Consider the following 21,101-nt stretch of genomic DNA (forward strand, 5'->3'; position numbering starts at 1 on the left):
AACCTAAGTTACAATTAAACCTAACACTACACTATCAATAAATTAATTAAATAAAATACCTATAATTATCTACAATTAAACCTAACACTACACTATCAATAAATAAATTAAATACAATTCCTACAAATAAATACAATGAATTAAACTAACTAAAGTACAAAAAATAAAAAAGAACTAAGTTGCAAAAAATAAAAAAATATTTACAAACATTAGAAATATATTACAACAATTTTAAACTAATTACACCTACTCTAAGCCCCCTAATAAAATAACAAAGCCCCCCAAAATAAAAAAATGCCCTACCCTATTCTAAATTACTAAAGTTCAAAGCTCTTTTACCTTACCAGCCCTGAACAGGGCCCTTTGCGGGGCATGCCCCAAGAAGTTCCGCTCTTTTGCCTGTAAAAAAAACCATACAATACCCCCCCCCCACATTACAACCCACCACCCACATACCCCTAATCTAACCTAAGCCCCTGAAGATCTCCCTACCTTGAGTCGTCTTCACCCAGCCGAGCCAAATTCTTCATCCAAGCGGAGCAAGAAGAGGTCCTCCATCCGGTAGAAGTCTTCATCCAAGCGGGGCAGAAGAGGTCTTCCATCCGATTGAAGTCTTCATCCAAGAGGCATCTTCTATAGTCATCCATCCGGAGTGGAGCGGCAGCATCCTGAAGACCAACAACGCAGAACATCCATCCTGGCCGACGACTGAATGACAAATGACGGTTCCTTTAAATGACGTCATCCAAGATGGCGTCCCTCGAATACCGATTGGCTGATAGGATTCAGCCAATCAGAATCAAGTTCAATCCGATTGGCTGATCCAATCAGATTGAGCTCGCATTCTATTGGCTGTTCCGATCAGCCAATAGAATGCGAGCTCAATCTGATTGGCTGATTCAATCAGCCAATCAGAATATTCCTACCTTAATTCCGATTGGCTGATAGAATCCTATCAGTCAATCGGAATTCGAGGGACGCCATCTTGGATGACGTCATTTTAAAGGAACCGTCATTCGTCGTTCAGTCGTCGGCCAGGATGGATGTTCCGCGTCGGAGGTCTTCAGGATGCTGCCGCTCCGCTCCGGATGGATGACGATAGAAGATGCCTCTTGGATGAAGACTTCTACCGGATGGAGGACCTCTTCTTGCTCCGCTTGGATGAAGAATTTGGCTCGGCTGGGTGAAGACGACTCAAGGTAGGGAGATCTTCAGGGGCTTAGTGTTAGGTTTATTTAAGGGGGGTTTGGGTTAGATTAGGGGTATGTGGGTGGTGGGTTGTAATGTTGGGGGGGGTATTGTATGCTTTTTTTTACAGGCAAAAGAGCTGAACTTCTTGGGGCATACCCCGCAAAGGTCCCTGTTCAGGGCTGGTAAGGTAAAAGAGCTTTGAACTTTAGTAATTTAGAATAGGGTAGGGCATTTTTTTATTTTGGGGGGCTTTGTTATTTTATTAGGGGGCTTAGAGTAGGTGTAATTAGTTTAAAATTGTTGTAATATATTTCTAATGTTTGTAAATATTTTTTTATTTTTTGTAACTTAGTTCTTTTTTATTTTTTGTACTTTAGTTAGTTTAATTCATTGTATTTATTTGTAGGAATTGTATTTAATTAATTTATTGATAGTGTAGTGTTAGGTTTAATTGTAACTTAGGTTAGGATTTATTTTACAGGTAAATTTTTAATTATTTTAACTATTTTAGCTATTAAATAGTTCTTAACTATTTAATAGCTATTGTACCTGGTTAAAATAATTACAAAGTTACCTGTAAAATAAATATTAATCCTAAAATAGCTATAATATAATTATAATTTATATTGTAGCTATATTAGGATTTATTTTACAGGTAAGTATTTATCTTTAAATAGGAATAATTTATTTAATAAGAGTTAATTAATTTCGTTAGATTAAAATTATATTTAACTTAGGGGGGTGTTAGTGTTAGGGTTAGACTTAGCTTTAAGGGTTAATACATTTATTAGAATAGCGGTGAGCTCCAGTCGGCAGATTAGGGGTTAATAATTGAAGTTAGGTGTCGGCGATGTTAGGGAGGGCAGATTAGGGGTTAATACTATTTATTATAGGGTTAGTGAGGCGGATTAGGGGTTAATAACTTTATTATAGTAGCGCTCAGGTCCGGTTGGCAGATTAGGGGTTAAGTGTAGGCAGGTGGAGGCGACGTTGTGGGGGGCAGATTAGGGGTTAATAAATATAATATAGGGGTCGGCAGTGTTAGGGGCAGCAGATTAGGGGTACATAGGGATAATGTAAGTAGCGGCGGTTTACGGAGCGGCAGATTAGGGGTTAATAATAATATGCAGGGGTCAGCAAGTGTAAGGCTAGGGGTGTTTAGACTCGGGGTACATGTTAGAGTGTTAGGTGCAGACGTAGAAAGTGTTTCCCCATAGCAAACAATGGGGCTGCGTTAGGAGCTGAACGCGGCTTTTTTGCAGGTGTTAGGTTTTTTCTCAGCTCAAACAGCCCTATTGTTTCCTATGGGGGAATCGTGCACGAGCACGTTTTTGAGGCTGGCCGCGTCCGTAAGCAACTCTGGTATCGACAGTTGCAGTGGCGTTAAATATGCTCTACGCTCCTTTTTTGGAGCCTAACGCAGCCATTCTGTGGACTCTCAATACCAGAGTTATTTTAAAGGTGCGGCCAGAAAAAAGCCAGCGTTAGCTACGTGGGTCCTTACCGACAAAACTCTAAATCTAGCCGTATGAAAGCACATATAGTGGTTTTAACTTGGGGTGAATCTAGGGAGAATGTATAGTGTTTTTGCTATAGAAATTCCAGAATGACACTTAAGCAATTTGACCCCTTTCTTTATCTGAAGTAGTTTATAGTTTACATCTGTCTAAAAATGTGTTTGTTTTCTTCTGTTAAGTGTGATCAGTCCACGGGTCATCATTACTTCTGGGATATTACTCCTCCCCAACAGGAAGTGCAAGAGGATTCACCCAGCAGAGCTGCATATAGCTCCTCCCCTCTACGTCACTCCCAGTCATTCTCTTGCACCCAACGACTAGATAGGATGTGTGAGAGGACTATGGTGATTATACTTAGTTTTATATCTTCAATCAAAAGTTTGTTATTTTAAAATAGCACCGGAGTGTGTTATTACCTCTCTGGCAGAGTTTGAAGAAGAATCTACCAGAGTTTTACTATGATTTTAGCCGGAGTAGTTAAGATCATATTGCTGTTTCTCGGCCATCTGAGGAGAGGTAAACTTCAGATCAGGGGACAGCGGGCAGATGAATCTGCATAGAGGTATGTAGCAGCTTTTATTTTCTGACAATGGAATTGATGAGAAAATCCTGCCATACCGATATAATGTCATGTATGTATACTTTACACTTCAGTATTCTGGGGAATGGTACTTCACTGGAATTACACTGTAAGAAATACATAAAACTTTTTAATAACTAAGAAATTATGTTTAACGTTTTTGCTGGAATGTAAAATCGTTTTTATTTGCTGAGGTACTGAGTGAATAAATGTTTGGGCACTATTTTTCCACTTGGCAGTTGCTTGATCTTTTTTCTGACAGTTTCTGTTCTCTCTCACTGCTGTGTGTGAGGGGGAGGGGCCGTTTTTTGGCGCTTTTGCTACGCATCAGAAATTTCAGTCAGCAGCTCATTGTATTTCCTGCATGATCCGGTTCATCTCTACAGAGTTCAGGGGTCTTCAAAACTTGTTTTGAGGGAGGTAATTTCTCTCAGCAGAGCTGTGAGATTATAGTTGATTGAGATAAAAAACGTTTATTCTGTAATTTTTCTCTGCTTTCAGAATTAGTTGTCTTTTGCTAATGGGATCAAACCTTTGCTAAAGTTGTGTTGTTTACAATGATTGAGGCTATAACTATTTCAATTTATTAATTTTCAACTGTCATAAATCTTCTGTGCTTCTTAAAGGCACAGTACGTTTTTAATAATATTCTAATAGAATTGTATTCCAAGTTGCAAGTTTATTTGCTAGTGTGTTAAACATGTCTGATTCAGAGGAAGATACCTGTGTCATTTGTTGCAATGCCAAAGTGGAGCCCAATAGAAATTTATGTACTAACTGTATTGATGCTACTTTAAATAAAAGTCAATCTGTACAAATTGAACAAATTTCACCAAACAACGAGGGGAGAGTTATGCCGACTAACTCGCCTCACGTGTCAGTACCTGCATCTCCCGCTCGGGAGGTGCGCGATATGGTGGCGCCCAGTACAGCTGGGCGGCCATTACAGATAACTTTACAAGATATGGCCACTGTTATGACTGAAGTTTTGGCTAAATTACCAGAACTAAGAGGCAAGCGTGATCACTCTGGGGTGAGAACAGAGTGCGCTGATAATATTAGGGCCATGTCAGACACTGCGTCACAGGTGGCAGAACATGAGGACGGAGAACTTCATTCTGTGGGTGACGGTTCTGATCCAAACAGACTGGATTCAGATATTTCAAATTTTAAATTTAAGCTGGAAAACCTCTGTGTATTACTAGGGGAGGTGTTAGCGGCTCTGAATGATTGTAACACTGTTGCAATACCAGAGAAAATGTGTAGGTTGGATAAATATTTTGCGGTACCGGCGAGTACTGATGTTTTTCCTATACCTAAGAGACTTACTGAAATTGTTACTAAGGAGTGGGATAGACCCGGTGTGCCGTTCTCACCCCCTCCGATATTTAGAAAAATGTTTCCAATAGACGCCACCACACGGGACTTGTGGCAAACGGTCCCTAAGGTGGAGGGAGCAGTTTCTACTTTAGCTAAGCGTACCACTATCCCGGTGGAGGATAGCTGTGCTTTTTCAGATCCAATGGATAAAAAATTAGAGGGTTACCTTAAGAAAATGTTTGTTCAACAAGGTTTTATATTGCAACCCCTTGCATGCATTGCGCCGGTCACGGCTGCAGCGGCATTCTGGATTGAGTCTCTGGAAGAGAACATTAGTTCAGCTACTCTGGACGACATTACGGACAGGCTTAGAGTCCTTAAACTAGCTAATTCATTCATTTCGGAGGCCGTAGTACATTTAACTAAACTTACGGCTAAGAATTCAGGATTCGCCATTCAGGCACGCAGGGCGCTGTGGCTAAAATCCTGGTCAGCTGATGTTACTTCTAAATCTAAATTGCTTAATATAGCTTTTAAAGGGCAGTCCTTATTTGGGCCTGGTTTGAAAGAAATTATCGCTGACATTACAGGAGGTAAAGGCCACGCCCTGCCTCAAGACAGGGCCAAACCTAAGGCCAAACAGTCTAATTTTCGTTCCTTTCGGAATTTCAAAGCAGGAGCAGCATCAACTTCCTCTGCCCCAAAGCAAGAAGGATCTGTTGCTCGCTACAGACAAAACTGGAGACCTAACCAGTCTTGGAACAAGGGCAAGCAGGCCAGGAAACCTGCTGCTGCCCCTAAAACAGCATGAATTGAGGGCCCCCGATCCGGGATCGGATCTAGTGGGGGGCAGACTTTCTCTCTTCGCCCAGGCTTGGGCAAGAGATGTCCAGGATCCCTGGGCGCTAGAGATAATATCTCAGGGATACCTTCTGGACTTCAAATACTGTCCTCCAAGAGAGAGATTTCATCTGTCAAGGTTGTCAACAATCCAGACAAAGAAAGAGGCGTTTCTACGCTGCGTACAAGAGCTCTTGTTAATGGGAGTAATCCATCCAGTTCCACGGTCGGAACAGGGACAAGGGTTTTACTCAAATCTGTTTGTGGTTCCCAAAAAAGAGGGAACTTTCAGACCAATCCTGGACTTAAAGATCCTTAACAAATTCCTAAGAGTTCCATCGTTCAAGATGGAGACTATTCGGACAATTTTACCTATGATCCAAGAGGGTCAGTACATGACCACTGTAGATTTAAAAGATGCTTACCTTCACATACCGATTCACAAAGATCATTACCGGTACCTAAGGTTTGCCTTCCTAGACAGGCATTACCAGTTTGTGGCTCTTCCATTCGGATTGGCTACAGCTCCAAGAATCTTCACAAAGGTTCTGGGTGCTCTTCTGGCGGTACTAAGACCGCGGGGAATCTCGGTAGCTCCATACCTAGACGACATTCTGATACAAGCTTCAAGCTTTCAAACTGCCAAGTTTCATACAGAGTTAGTACTGGCATTTCTAAGGTCACATGGATGGAAGGTGAACGAAAAGAAAAGTTCACTCGTTCCACTCACAAGAGTTCCCTTCCTGGGGACTCTTATAGATTCTGTAGAAATGAAGATTTACCTGACAGAGGACAGGCTAACAAGACTTCAAAGTGCTTGCCGCACCCTTCATTCCATTCAACACCCGTCAGTGGCTCAATGCATGGAGGTAATCGGCTTAATGGTAGCGGCAATGGACATAGTACCCTTTGCACGCTTACACCTCAGACCACTGCAACTGTGCATGCTAAGTCAGTGGAATGGGGATTACTCAGACTTGTCCCCTTCTCTGAATCTGGATCAAGAGACCAGAAATTCTCTTCTATGGTGGCTTTCTCGGCCACATCTGTCCAGGGGGATGCCATTCAGCAGACCAGACTGGACAATTGTAACAACAGACGCCAGCCTTCTAGGTTGGGGTGCCGTCTGGAATTCTCTGAAGGCTCAGGGACAATGGAGTCAGGAGGAGAGTCTCCTGCCAATAAACATTCTGGAATTGAGAGCAGTTCTCAATGCACTCCTGGCTTGGCCCCAGTTGACAACTCGGGGGTTCATCAGGTTTCAGTCGGACAACATCACGACTGTAGCTTACATCAACCATCAGGGAGGGACAAGAAGCTCCCTAGCAATGATGGAAGTATCAAAGATAATTCGCTGGGCAGAGTCTCACTCTTGCGACCTGTCAGCAATCCACATCCCGGGAGTGGAGAACTGGGAGGCGGATTTCTTAAGTCGTCAGACTTTTCATCCGGGGGAGTGGGAACTTCATCCGGAGGTCTTTGCCCAAATACTTCGACGTTGGGGCAAACCAGAGATAGATCTCATGGCGTCTCGTCAGAACGCCAAGCTTCCTCGTTACGGGTCCAGATCCAGGGATCCAGGAGCAGTCCTGATAGATGCCCTGACAGCACCTTGGGATTTCAGGATGGCTTACGTGTTTCCACCCTTCCCGATGCTTCCTCGATTGATTGCCAGAATCAAACAGGAGAGAGCATCAGTGATTCTAATAGCACCTGCATGGCCACGCAGGACTTGGTATGCAGACCTAGTGGACATGTCATCCTGTCCACCTTGGTCTCTACCTCTGAAACAGGACCTTCTGATACAGGGTCCTTTCAAACATCAAAATCTAACTTCTCTGAAGCTGACTGCTTGGAAATTGAACTCTTGATTTTATCAAGACGTGGGTTTTCTGAGTCAGTTATTGATACCTTAATACAGGCTAGGAAGCCTGTTACCAGAAGGATTTACCATAAGATATGGCGTAAATACCTAATATTGGTGTGAATCCAAAGGTTACTCTTGGAGTAAGGTTAGGATTCCTAGGATATTGTCTTTTCTACAAGAAGGTTTAGAAAAGGGTTTATCTGCTAGTTCTTTAAAGGGACAGATCTCGGCTCTGTCCATTCTGTTACACAAACGTCTGTCAGAAGTTCCTGACGTCCAGGCTTTTTGTCAGGCTTTGGCCAGGATTAAGCCTGTGTTTAAAACTGTTGCTCCACCATGGAGTTTAAACCTTGTTCTTAATGTTTTACAGGGCGTTCCGTTTGAACCCCTTCATTCCATTGATATAAAGTTGTTATCTTGGAAAGTTCTATTTTTAATGGCTATTTCCTCGGCTCGAAGAGTCTCTGAATTATCAGCCTTACATTGTGATTCTCCTTATTTGATTTTTCATTCGGATAAGGTAGTTCTGCGTACTAAACCTGGGTTCTTACCTAAGGTAGTCACTAACAGGAATATCAATCAAGAGATTGTTGTTCCTTCTTTGTGCCCAAATCCTTCTTCGAAGAAGGAACGTCTACTGCACAACCTGGACGTAGTCCGTGCTCTAAAATTTTACTTACAGGCAACTAAGGAATTTCGACAAACGTCTTCTCTGTTTGTCGTTTACTCTGGTCAGAGGAGAGGTCAAAAGGCTTCTGCTACCTCTCTTTCTTTTTGGCTTCGTAGCATAATTCGTTTAGCTTATGAGACTGCTGGACAGCAGCCTCCTGAAAGAATTACAGCTCATTCTACTAGAGCTGTGGCTTCCACTTGGGCCTTCAAGAATGAGGCCTCTGTTGAGCAGATTTGCAAGGCTGCAACTTGGTCTTCGCTTCATACTTTTTCCAAATTTTACAAATTTGACACTTTTGCTTCCTCGGAGGCTATTTTTGGGAGAAAGGTTCTTCAGGCAGTGGTTCCTTCTGTATAAAGAGCCTGCCTATCCCTCCCGTCATCCGTGTACTTTTGCTTTGGTATTGGTATCCCAGAAGTAATGATGACCCGTGGACTGATCACACTTAACAGAAGAAAACATAATTTATGCTTACCTGATAAATTCCTTTCTTCTGTAGTGTGATCAGTCCACGGCCCGCCCTGTTTTTAAGGCAGGTAAATATTTTTTAAGTTATACTCCAGTCACCACTACACCCTTGGCTTCTCCTTTCTCGTTGGTCCTTGGTCGAATGACTGGGAGTGACGTAGAGGGGAGGAGCTATATGCAGCTCTGCTGGGTGAATCCTCTTGCACTTCCTGTTGGGGAGGAGTAATATCCCAGAAGTAATGATGACCCGTGGACTGATCACACTACAGAAGAAAGGAATTTATCAGGTAAGCATAAATTATGTTTTTTTATTTGTAGATCCACAGTTTGCATTATAGAAAACATTTTTTTCCTTTGTTTACAATTACCTTAATTCCAATTTATATTCACAAGTAGTTAGTTGTATTGTGAAGATGCAGTTAGTTGTTACCTAGAACCCGAGTTTTTAATTTTAACATCAAATTAAAGTAATGAAGGCAGGGGTGCAATGAACAATCTGCAGGGAAAAAATTGGTGAGCCCTTCACATGTTCCCAGTTTGTTGGATTGAGAGCTTGCATTGTGTGGCTGTTTTAGGGACCCGGTTTTTGGAAGGGACCTTGCTGAGGTACCTGGACTTGTTCTATTTGGCCAGATGCGGTAACTAACCCTTATATTTTTGCTTTTAATTTTAGCTGAGTGCTTTTAAGTGAGTGCTGGACCTTCTCTGTGTGATATATATATATATATATATATATATATCCCGCTCATACAGCGGGTTAGGGACCGGAGCCCAGCTGTAAAGTGAAAAAAGGCAGTTTTAGCTTTCTTTTCACTTGCCAGTGTGTTTAAAAACTAAAAACATGTTTTAACTAACTTATATTAGGTGTACAATAGTGCTAAGTTTAGTTTAACACTCGCACAGCACAGTATTCAATAAATACTGTACCTGTAAAATAGTGACAATAACTGTAGTACAATTTGCCAGAGTATAGCACTGAGACACAGATTGCACTGTAATGCTGTAAACAGAATGAACTAAGCATAATAAAATGGTGCCAGTCACTTTTCTTGCAATCTCACGAAGATTACAGCACTGTTTTAAAATCCTTGGAGGTTGAACTTCAGCTCCACAAAGCGCTGTATTAGCGAAGCGCTGTAAAGTGAGGTATACCTGTATATATTTTATTTTTTTTAAATAGAACGCTTTATTGCGAAACTACAACATTTTAATTTTTATTTTGATGTCTTTTTAAGAACTATTTTCCTTTAATAGAATGCTTTGTTGAGTTCATTGTTCTTTTTAAACAGATCCTGAAGTTACAAGAATTAGTTAAAAGCATAGCTTTCAGAATGGCTATACTTGCTACATAGGTATTATGTAACATGAAGATGCCAGTGCAAACATTCCTTCCAAAGATGGTGTTACAATTCTTTAGTGGATCTGAGAAGTCTTAAGTTATATAATAGAAGGTTAGGGAAAATTCAAAGGGTTTGTGACATTAAAGCCAAGTGCTGAATTACACACTAGTATAATTAAATTGATAGATTAAAATTAACACTTTATTAAACGTTTAATAAAGTGTTAATTTTAATCTATCAATTTAAGTCTTAAGTTATGTTATAACTTCCTTTATTTTTGGATCAGAACAAAAGTCTGTATATGTATTAGTTAAATTATTATATTAGTTTTGCAATATTTGAAAACTATATATCTAATTAATTAATATATATATATATATATATATATATATATATATATATACATATACATACATATTCTTTTCTGGCTGATCATTTCATGCTTCCCTTTAATTCTGATTTCCTGTGCAGCTAAATCTGAAGCATTTTAGAAGAGGAAGGAGCCGATCTTTATCACTTGCGGCACATACTGGATACCCTCCTCATCAGCAAGATCCTCATGATGTACATAGAAACGCCACTTTCCACAGCAATGCACTTTGCCACTTTCATATTGCTGCCAGCATAAACCCAGCAACAGGTTGGTAACTAGATACGTTCAATTCAAATGCACAGGTATATCTGCATAGTTTAAAAGCATATGGTTGGTTTTTGACTACTAAGTGTAGCAGCAAAAATAAACAGCAATATTATAGCTGGTAAGCTGTTGTGCAAATACTTATAGGCGTTTAACAGCTCTGTTTTATGTATGTAAACTTGTTTGTCATTGCAGACATACCTCTTCTCCCTTCTATCACATCTATGAGTCTCAATGAGAATGAAGAAAAAAGTGGACCATTTGTAGTACACTGGTTAAATAACAAAGAACTTCATTTTTCTCTGACTATGGAAGTTTACCTACAGCAGATCAGGAAAAGTTTTGATCAGCAATCTTCAGAAACTAGTACTGATGAAACTACCCTTGCAGAAGGAAATTCCGATGAAGGAGGTAATCCAACTAAGATTATCATTTTGTTTGTTGAAAGATATTTATTTTTTTTAACACATGCGTTAATATGCCTGATGGTGTAGTAATTTTAAATTGAAGCAAATAAACCACTAACATGATTTAGGAATGTCATGTGGCAATGAATATTTGTAACTTTTGTTTGAATTGACTCCCCTTTGTACAGATAGAAATATTCTCGTTTGGATTTTTTTGATGTATTCTAACATTATAGCTTTTTATGCTACAGATAACTATTTTCATTGTAAATTGTAGAAAATATATTCTTTTTTAATTTCTCATTTTTAGAAGCAGAGGATACTATAGCAAATGAACTTAAACTCCCCAATGAAAAAAAGGAAGTAAACGGAGAGAAAGCAGCCCAGAATTCAGCCTTTATTGCATTGCCCACAGATATAATTGATCACAAAATTGAAAACCTGTTATCTGAATGGAACAAGAATGCTGACATGCTTTTCAGTATCCATCCTGTGGATGGTTCCCTGCTTGTTTGGCATGTAGATTGGTTGGATGAATATCAACCTGGCATGTTTCGTCAAGTGCAGGTAGTTATATGTCTAATCATATTGAAATACTGTAATACTGGAAGAAACTTTTTCTAAGATTTTTATTCTGTTTATTTTAGGTGTCCTTTTCCTGTAGAATTCCAGTAGCATTTCCTACTGGAGATGCAAGCTCACTCTGCAGAAGCATTGTCATGTACGCCAGTACTAAAAATGTTGATTTGGCAATACAGCAAGGCAAACAGAAGCCACCGGGCATGGGTCGTTCAACATCTATGTTAATCTCTGCAGGGCAAAACAAATTGTCAAACAGTTTAAAACTAAGCATTTTCACGCCAAACGTTCTTATGATCTCTAAGCATGCTGATGGGTCACTAAATCAGTGGCAAGTCAGCTTTGCAGAGGAATCTGCCTTCTCAACAGTTCTCAGCATTTCCCATAAATCCCGTTACTGTGGACATCGTTTTCATCTTAATGATCTAGCTTGTCATTCTGTGTTGCCTTTGCTGCTTACAACTTCTCACCATAATTCATTAAGGACACCAGAAATGAATGACAATCGAATGTCAAATGGTGTTTCAGAAAGTGAGGATTGTTCAGTAAAAGATGAGACCAAAAATACCACATTGGAAGAGTGCCAGGATCCAAATGCAGTGTACAGTGAGCTAATTCTTTGGCGGGTGGATCCTGTTGGACCCTTGTCCTTTTCTGGTGGAGTTTCTGAGCTAGCTCGCATTAATTCTCTTCATGTTTCTGCTTTTTCAAATGTTGCCTGGTTGCCTACTCTTATACCCAGTCATTGTTTAGGTAGGTTTGCATGATGATGCTATTTATCTGTAATGCATTCTGCAAATATATATATGATTAATAAAAGCCAATGTGTTCTAGGTACTTACTGCAATTCTCCAAGTGCTTGTTTTGTTGCAAGCGATGGAGAGAACCTAAGACTTTATCAAGCTGTGATAGATGCCAAAAAGCTGCTGTGTGAACTATCCAACCCAGACATTTCTGTGAGTATTCACCCCCCTTTTTTGTATATACAATTTAAGTAAAATTACTCATTGAATGGCGACAGACATATGTTTACCCATGTCATTTGTATTTTTACTAGTTTTAGTAATGTGTAAAAAGGTAAACAGAGAATTGTACGCAAGGTTGGTGTTTCTTTTGCTCATACTTGCCGGTTCATCTCAGTCTAAACTGCTTTTTTACATCTTTAAGAGATTTGTTTTTTATTTACCTTGTCTTAAAAGGACATTAAAGGGATATTAAACTGTACCCCTTTAGTAAAAAGAAAAAAAAAAGTTAAATCAAAGTAAAAAGAAAAATTGTGTTAAAAACCGCATACAACTTTTTTTTTTTGTTGTTGGGGGGAGGAGCAAAATTAGCACTTTGAAATTCACAGTGTTGCCACTGGCTTTAGTGCGATAAGAGCTGACGTTACATACCTTAAGTTCTACTGTCACATAATGTTTTGCATCAAAAGTCCTGAGTACAGACAATAAACTGACTGAAGCTAGAGCAGGTGTCTTCTATCAAATACATGAAATGAAAATGTACTCTTTTGCCTTCCTGTAGAGTCCATAGTACCATTGTGTGTTTGTGACAGGAAGTAATTGACCCTTCAGAAATGAAGTTAAAAAAGAAATAAAAGTCATATCCTTTTAAAATGCTGAATAATACATTTTCCAATAATTTTAATTAAGGGACAGTATACACCAATTTTCATATAACTGCATGTAATAGACACTACTATAAAGAATAATATGCACAGATGCTGATCTAAAAATCCAGTAAAAAAACATTTAAAAACTTACTTAGAAACTCCCAACTTAGCTCTGTTGAAAAGGTAGCTGGAACACCCACTGCAAGTGGGAAAGAGCAGACACTCCCCCCTCCCCCTTCCTCTGCATATGAAAAAACCCTTTACACAAACAGGAGCAAGCTGGTGGAGGAATACATCAGTATTCTTCCAAAACTTTGGGGCTTGATTAGGAGTCTGAAATAAGAGAAATGTTATTTAAAAATAAGCAAAACTATACATTTAAAAAAAACAAAACCACAACTTCTTTATGGGCTATATAAATAAATAATCTACATAACATTTATGCAAAGAAAAAAAACCGAGTGTATAATGCCCCTTTAAGTATAACACACTATTTAGTGCTTTTTTTTTTAAACAGATTTTGTATCCCTTAAACACCTTTTAATTATAACTTTTTTTCTGCGTCTAAGCTTTAAAATGTTTTGAATGCATTAACATCTTGTTTGCTGCAGATGTTTTTCAATAGTCAGACTCTCCCACCGCTTGCCATATTTTAATAAACCAATCATGACTTAATGTAATGAATAAGGCTATCCCTGGCCATTATGTTAGCAATGTATTGTTTTGCAGCTCCTTATCGTATAATCTCTGCTAATGCAAGTTATGGACAGATATGGAGCGGGACTTGACTTGTGGAGTCTTCCATGTGCACTTCCAGTTGTCAGAATTGGAAACATCTTAACTTTCAGACATAAATTACTGGAGAAGGGACAAAATAAATAACAGTATATTGCAAAATGTTTTTCTACCTAGAAATTAAACTTTTTTTAATCAAAATTTGTGTTTACTTTCCATTTAATTATCCAGACAAATGTAGACGGTACATATTTTAAAAAAAAATAAAAAAAAATTGTTTTTAACTTGAATATTTTTCATTTTCTGCAGATTTATTAATTTATTAAGTAATCTAAAATACAGGTGGCCCTCGTTTTACAACGGTTCAATTTACACCGTTTCAGAATAACAACCTTTTTTTCCAGTCATGTGACTGCTATTGAAAAGCAGTGCATTTATTAAAATAGTCAGTTGATGGAGCTGTCTGCTTGTGTTGCAGCAAAGCCAAGCAAGCTGAAATTAATTAGTTTAACCAGACCTGAGCTATCGAGCAGATTTCAAAGGAACAAGATCTTCCTGTCTATAAATCAGTCCAGATTGGAATGCATAGAAAGAACTGTTTGCAGAAAAATGCAAGTGAAGTCTGTGTTGTGTGATTATTTTATTAGGTTTATAATGCTGTTTAGCAAATGTTTTTGTTCATTTAACTTAGTTTAATTATATATTCTGTGTTGTGTGATTATTATATTAGGTTTATAATGCTGTTTAGCATTTAAAGTCTTCATTTCAAAGCTTTAAAAATAATGTATTAAGTGTTACTTATGACAATTTTGAGAGGGGCCTGGAACCTAACTCCCTCACTTCCCATTGACTTACATTATAAACTGGGTTTCAATTTACAACAGTTTCAATTTACAACCATTCCTTCTGGAACCTAACCCCAGCGTAAACTGAGGGCTACCTGTAGTACTGTCATTGTTTAAATGTGTGCGTTTTCTATTGCAGAAATATGTTGGAACAGTTTTTAACATCACAAGTCAACAATCAACTGCTAGACCTGGTTGCATTATAGAATTAGATGCCATTACTGATCTAGTAAGTTTTCTTATACATGTTATCTTCTTATCTTTAAACTTTCCCGTCCATTACATTTTAACAATTGTTCATTTTTGTTTTCTTCAGCATGGCAGAAAAACACAATTGCTACATGCATTTCAAGAAGACTTTATCATGGGTAACCTCAAGAATACTGCAGTTTCTGGAAGCAGTGAAACGCAGTCGGATTCTGGTAAAAAAAAAAAAAATGCTTTTTGATTAATAAGGAATACCGTTTTCTGCAAGAACAATGTTTTTCATAAACTATACTTTAGGGGCCAATCATAAATGCTCTCAAGAAAGCCTTTATTGCAGTTATGTTTTATTTAATTTTTTATAACTATAAAGATGACATTAAATCATGGTATTTCTAACAAAAAAGGAAGCAGTAAGTATATTTTACCTGTTTGTCTGGGCATAGGTTTATGCACTTGTATGGGCACAGTCTTAATTCATCTGAAACTATGATTGCTTTTAAAAGGATATGAAACCCAAAAACTTTATTATTTTGTTATTCAGACAGAGCATACCCTTTAAATAAGTTTCCAATTTACTTCTATTTTGAATTTTGCTTTGTTCCCCTGATATTCTGTGATGAAGAGATACCTAGGTAGCCATCTGTAGCACTACATGGCAGGAAATAGTGCTGCCATATAGTGCTCGTGCAAACGCATAACATTCATGCAAAACGGCTGCCATATAGTGCTCCAGAAATGGACTGGCTCCTAAGCATACATCCCTGCTTTTCAACAAAAGATACCAAAGAACAAAGAAACATTGATGATAGAAGTAAATTAGAAACTTGTTTAGAATTGCATGCTCTATGTGAATCATGAAAGAAAAACATTTGTGTTTCATATCTCTTTCTTACATTTTGGTTTATAACTAACAAGCTTTGTTGTACGTAAAGAGACACTAAACCCAAATTTCTCCAACATAGGTGTGTCCGGTCCACGGCGTCATCCTTACTTGTGGGATATTCTCTTCCCCAACAGGAAATGGCAAAGAGCCCAGCAAAGCTGGTCACATGATCCCTCCTAGGCTCCGCCCACCCCAGTCATTCTCTTTGCCGTTGTACAGGCAACATCTCCACGGAGATGGCTTAGAGTTTTTTAGTGTTTAACTGTAGTTTTTCATTATTCAATCAAGAGTTTGTTATTTTCAAATAGTGCTGGTACGTACTATTTACTCAGAAACAGAAAAGAGATGAAGAATTCTGTTTGTATGAGGAAAATGATTTTAGCAACCGTAACTAAAATCCATGGCTGTTCCACACAGGACTGTTGAGAGCAATTAACTTCAGTTGGGGGAACAGTTTGCAGTCCCTTGCTGCTTGAGGTATGACACATTCTAACAAGACGATGTAATGCTGGAAGCTGTCATTTTCCCTATGGGATCCGGTAAGCCATGTTTATTACGATTGTAAATAAGGGCTTCACAAGGGCTTATTTAAACTGTAGACTTTTTCTGGGCTAAATCGATTGATTATTAACACATATTTAGCCTTGAGGAATCATTTTATCTGGGTATTTTGATATAATAATATCGGCAGGCACTGTTTTAGACACCTTATTCTTTAGGGGCTTTCCCAAAGCATAGGCAGAGTCTCATTTTCGCGCCGGTATGGCGCACTTGTTTTTGAGGACAGCATGGCATGCAGCTGCATGTGTGTGGAGCTCTGATACATAGAAAGGTCTTTCTGAAGGCATCATTTGGTATCGTATTCCCCTTTGGGCTTGGTTGGGTCTCAGCAAAGCAGATTCCAGGGACTGTAAAGGGGTTAAATATAAAAACGGCTCCGGTTCCGTTATTTTAAGGGTTAAAGCTTCCAAATTTGGTGTGCAATACTTTTAAGGCTTTAAGACTCTGTGGTGAAATTTTGGTGAATTTTGAACAATTCCTTCATACTTTTTCGCAATTGCAGTAATAAAGTGTGTTTAGTTTAAAATTTAAAGTGACAGTAACGGTTTTATTTTAAAACGTTTTTTGTGCTTTGTTATCAAGTTTATGCCTGTTTATCATGTCTGAACTACCAGATAGATTGTGTTCTGACTGTGGGGAAACCAAGGTTCCTTCTCATTTAACTATATGTATTTTATGTCATAAAAAAATTTAGTAAAAATGATGCCCAAGATGATTCCTCAAGTGAGGGGAGTAAGCATGGTACTGCATCATCCCCTCCTTCGTCTACACCAGTCTTGCCCATACAGGAGGCCCCTAGTACATCTAGTGCGCCAATACTCCTTACTATGCAACATTTAACGGCTGTAATGGATAATTCTATCAAAAACATTTTAGCCAATATGCCCACTTATCAGTGAAAGCGCGACTGCTCTGTTTTAGAAAATTCTGTAGAGCATGAGAGCGCTGATGATATGGTTTCTGAAGGGCCCCTACACCAGTCTGAGGGGGCCAGGGAGGTTTTGTCTGAGGGAGAAATTTCAGATTCAGGAAACATTTCTCAACAAGCTGAACCTGATGTGATTACTTTTAAATTTAAGTTGGAACATCTCCGCGCTCTGCTTAAGGAGGTGTTATCCAATTTGGATGATTGTGATTATCTGGTCATTCCAGAACCACTATGTAAAATGGAAAAGTTCTTAGAGGCCCCGGGGCCCCCCGAAGCTTTTCCTATATCCAAGCGGGTGGCGTACATTGTTAGTACAGAATGGGACAGGCCCGGTATACCTTTAGTACCTCCCCCCATATTTATAAAATTGTTTTCCTATAGTCGACACCAGACAGGACTGATGGCAGACAGTCCCCAAGGTCGAGGGGGCGGTTTCTACTCTACACAAGCGCGCCACTATACCCATAGAAGATAGTTGTGCTTTCCAAGATCCTATGGATAAAAAATTAGAAGGTCTGCTAAAGATGTTTGTTCAGCAAGGTTCCCTTCTACAACCAATTGCATGCATTGTCCCTGTCACTGCAGCCGCGTGTTTCTAGTTTGAGCTAGGAAAGGCGATTATTAGTAATTCTTCTTCTTATAAGGAGATTATGGACAGAATTCGTGCTCTTAAATTGGCTAATTCTTTCACCCTAGACGCCACCTTGCAATTGGCTAGGTTAGCGGCGAAAAAATTCTGGGTTTGCTATTGTGGCGCAGAGCGCTTTGGTTAAAATCTTGGGCAGCGGATGCGTCTTCCAAGAACAAATTGCTTGACATTCCTTTCAAGGGGAAAACACTCTTTGGCCCTGACTTGAAAGAGATTATCTTTGATATCACTGGGGGCAAGGGCCACGCCCTTCCTCAGGATAGGTCTTTTCAAGACCAAAAATAAACCTAAGTTTCGTCCCTTTCGCAGAAACGGATCAGCCCCAAGGGCTACGTCCTCTAAGCAGGAAGGTAATACTTCTCAAGCCAATCCAGCCTGGAGACCTATGCAAGGCTGGAACAAAGGAAAGCAGGCCAGGAAACCTGCCACTGCTACCAAGACAGCATGAAATGCGGGCCCCCGATCCGGGACCGGATCTGGTGGGGGGCAGACTCTCTCTCTTCGCTCAGGCTGGGGCAAGAGAGGTTCTGGACCCTTGGGCGCTAGAAATAGTCTCCCAAGGTTATTCTCTGGAGTTCAAGGGGCTTCCTCCAAGGGGGAGGTTCCACAGGTCTCAGTTGTCTTCAGACCACATAAGAAGACAGGCATTCTTACATTGGGTAGAAGACCTGCTAAAAATGGGAGTGATTCATCCTGTTCCATTAGGAGAACAAGGGATGGGGTTCTACTCCAATCTGTTCATAGTTCCCAAAAATAGAGGGAACGTTCAGACCAATCTTAGATCTCAAGATCTTGAACAAGTTTCTCAAGGTTCCATCGTTCAAGATGGAAACCATTCGAACACTTCTTCCTTCCATCCAGGAAGGTCATTTCATGACCAAGGTGGATTTCAAGGATGCGTATCTACATATTCCTATCCACAAGGAACATCATCGGTTCCTAAGGTTTGAATTCCTGGACAAGCATTTCCAGTTCGTGGCGTTTTCTTTCGGATTAGCCACTGCTCCTAGGATTTTCTCATAGGTACTAGGGTCCCTTCTGGCGGTGCTAAGACCAAGGGGCATTGCTGTAGTACCTTACTTGGACGACATTCTGATTCGTGCGTCGTCCCTTCCTCAAGTAAAGGCTCACACGGACGTTGTCCTGGCCTTTCTCAGATCTCACGGATGGAAAGTGAACGTGGAAAAGAGTTCTCTATCTCCGTCAACGAGGGTTCCCTTCTTGGGAACTATAATAGACTCCTTAGAAATGAGGATTTTTCTGACAGAAGCCAGAAAAACAAAACTTCTAGACTCTTGTCGGATACTTCATTCCGTTCCTCTTCCTTCCATAGCGCAGTGCATGGAAGTGATAGGTTGATGGTAGCGGCAATGGACATAGTTCCTTTTGTGCGCATTCATCTAAGACCATTACAACTGTTCCTGCTCAGTCAGTGGAATGGGGACTATTCAGACTTATCTCCGAAGATACAAGTAAATCAGAGGACCAGAGACTCATTCCGTTGGTGGCTGTCCCTGGACAACCTGTCACAAGGGATGACCTTCCGCAGACCAGAGTGGGTCATTGTCACGACCGACGCCAGTCTGATGGGCTGGGGCGCGGTCTGGGGATCCCTGAAAGCTCAGGGTCTTTGGTCTCGGGTAGAATCTCTTCTACCGATAAATATTCTGGAACTGAGAGCGATATTCAATGCTCTCAAAGCTTGGCCTCAGCTAGCGAGGGCCAAGTTCATACATCAACCATCAGGGGGGAACAAGGAGTTCCCTAGCGATGGACGAAGTGACCAAAATCATTCTATGGGCGGAGTCTCACTCCTGCCACCTGTCTGCTATCCACATCCCAGGAGTGGAAAATTGGGAAGCGGATTTTCTGAGTCGTCAGACATTGCATCCGGGGGAGTGGGAACTCCATCCGGAAATCTTTGCCCAAGTCACTCAACCGTGGGGCATTCCAGACATGGATCTGATGGCCTCTCGTCAGAACTTCAGAGTTCCTTACTACGGGTCCAGATCCAGGGATCCCAAGGCGGCTCTAGTGGATGCACTAGTAGCACCTTGGACCTTCAAACTAGCTTATGTGTTCCCGCCGTTTCCTCTCATCCCCAGGCTGGTAGCCAGGATCAATCAGGAGAGGGCGTCGGTGATTTTGATAGCTCCTGCGTGGCCACGCAGGACTTGGTATACAGATCTGGTGAATATGTCATCGGCTCCACCATGGAAGCTACCTTTGAGACGAGACCTTCTTGTTCTAGGTCCGTTCGACCCACTCCAGCTGACTGCTTGGAGATTGAACGCTTGATCTTATCAAAGCGAGGGTTCTCAGATTCTGTCATTAATACTCTTGTTCAGGCCTGAAAGCCTGTAACCAGAAAGTTACCACATAATTTGGTATATCTGTTGGTGTGAATCTGCAGGATTCCCTTGGGACAAGGTTAAGATTCCTAAGAGTCTATCCTTCCTTCGAGAAGGATTGGAAAAAGGATTATCTGCAAGTTCCTTGATAGGACAGATTTCTGCCTTGTCTGTGTTACTTCACAAAAAGCTGGCAGCTGTGCCAGATGTTCTAGCCTTTGTTCAGGCTCTGGTTAGAATCAAGCCTGTTTACAAAATTTTGACTCCTCCTTGGAGTCTCAACCTAGTTCTTTCAGTTCTTCAGGGGGTTCCGTTTGAACCCTTACATTCCGTTGATATTAAGTTATTATCTTGGAAAGTTTTGTTTTTGGTTGCAATTTCTTCTGCTAGAAGAGTTTCAGAATTATCTGCTCTGCAGTGTTCTTCTCCTTATCTGGTGTTCCATGCAGATAAGGTGGTTTTGCGTACTAAACCTGGTTTTCTTCCAAAAGTTGTTTCTAACAAAGACATTAACCAGGAGATAGTTGTGCCTTCTTTGTGTCCTAATCCAGTTTCAAAGAAGGAACGTTTGTTGCACAACTTGGATGTAGTTCGTGCTCTCAAATTTTACTTAGCAGCTACTAAGGTTTTCAGACAAACTTTGGCTTTGTTTGTTGTTTATTCTGGTAAACGGAGAGGTCAAAAAGCAACTTCTACCTCTCTCTCCTTCTGGATTAAAAGCATTATCCGATTGGCTTATGAGACTGCCGGACGGCAGCCTCCTGAAAGAATCACAGCTCACTCCACTAGGGCTGTGGCTTCCACATGGGCCTTCAAGATCGAGGCTTCTGTTGATCAGATATGTAAGGCAGCGACTTGGTCTTCACTGCACACTTTTTCTAAATTTTACAAATTTGATACTTTTGCTTCTT

The 21,101-nt window shown here is 40.2% G+C and overlaps 1 protein-coding gene across 3 annotated transcripts in view; it reads left to right on the forward strand.

Annotated features, from left to right (window-relative positions):
• The window catches only part of DMXL1 (Dmx like 1), a 383,924-nt gene that overhangs the window by 107,602 nt on the left and 255,221 nt on the right, over nucleotides 1–21,101 (forward strand). For 2 of the 3 annotated variants that reach the window (XM_053701585.1, XM_053701586.1), the window contains exons 10-16: nucleotides 10,268–10,436; nucleotides 10,629–10,844; nucleotides 11,151–11,407; nucleotides 11,488–12,172; nucleotides 12,254–12,375; nucleotides 14,751–14,840; nucleotides 14,928–15,033. In XM_053701585.1, the coding sequence (XP_053557560.1) occupies nucleotides 10,268–10,436; nucleotides 10,629–10,844; nucleotides 11,151–11,407; nucleotides 11,488–12,172; nucleotides 12,254–12,375; nucleotides 14,751–14,840; nucleotides 14,928–15,033 (1,645 nt within the window). The remainder of the gene's footprint in view (nucleotides 1–10,267; nucleotides 10,437–10,628; nucleotides 10,845–11,150; nucleotides 11,408–11,487; nucleotides 12,173–12,253; nucleotides 12,376–14,750; nucleotides 14,841–14,927; nucleotides 15,034–21,101) is intronic. The other variant, XM_053701589.1, reaches the window with a different exon arrangement.

The sequence above is a fragment of the Bombina bombina genome, chromosome 2, assembly GCF_027579735.1.
Source record: "Bombina bombina isolate aBomBom1 chromosome 2, aBomBom1.pri, whole genome shotgun sequence".
NCBI lineage: Eukaryota > Metazoa > Chordata > Amphibia > Anura > Bombinatoridae > Bombina > Bombina bombina.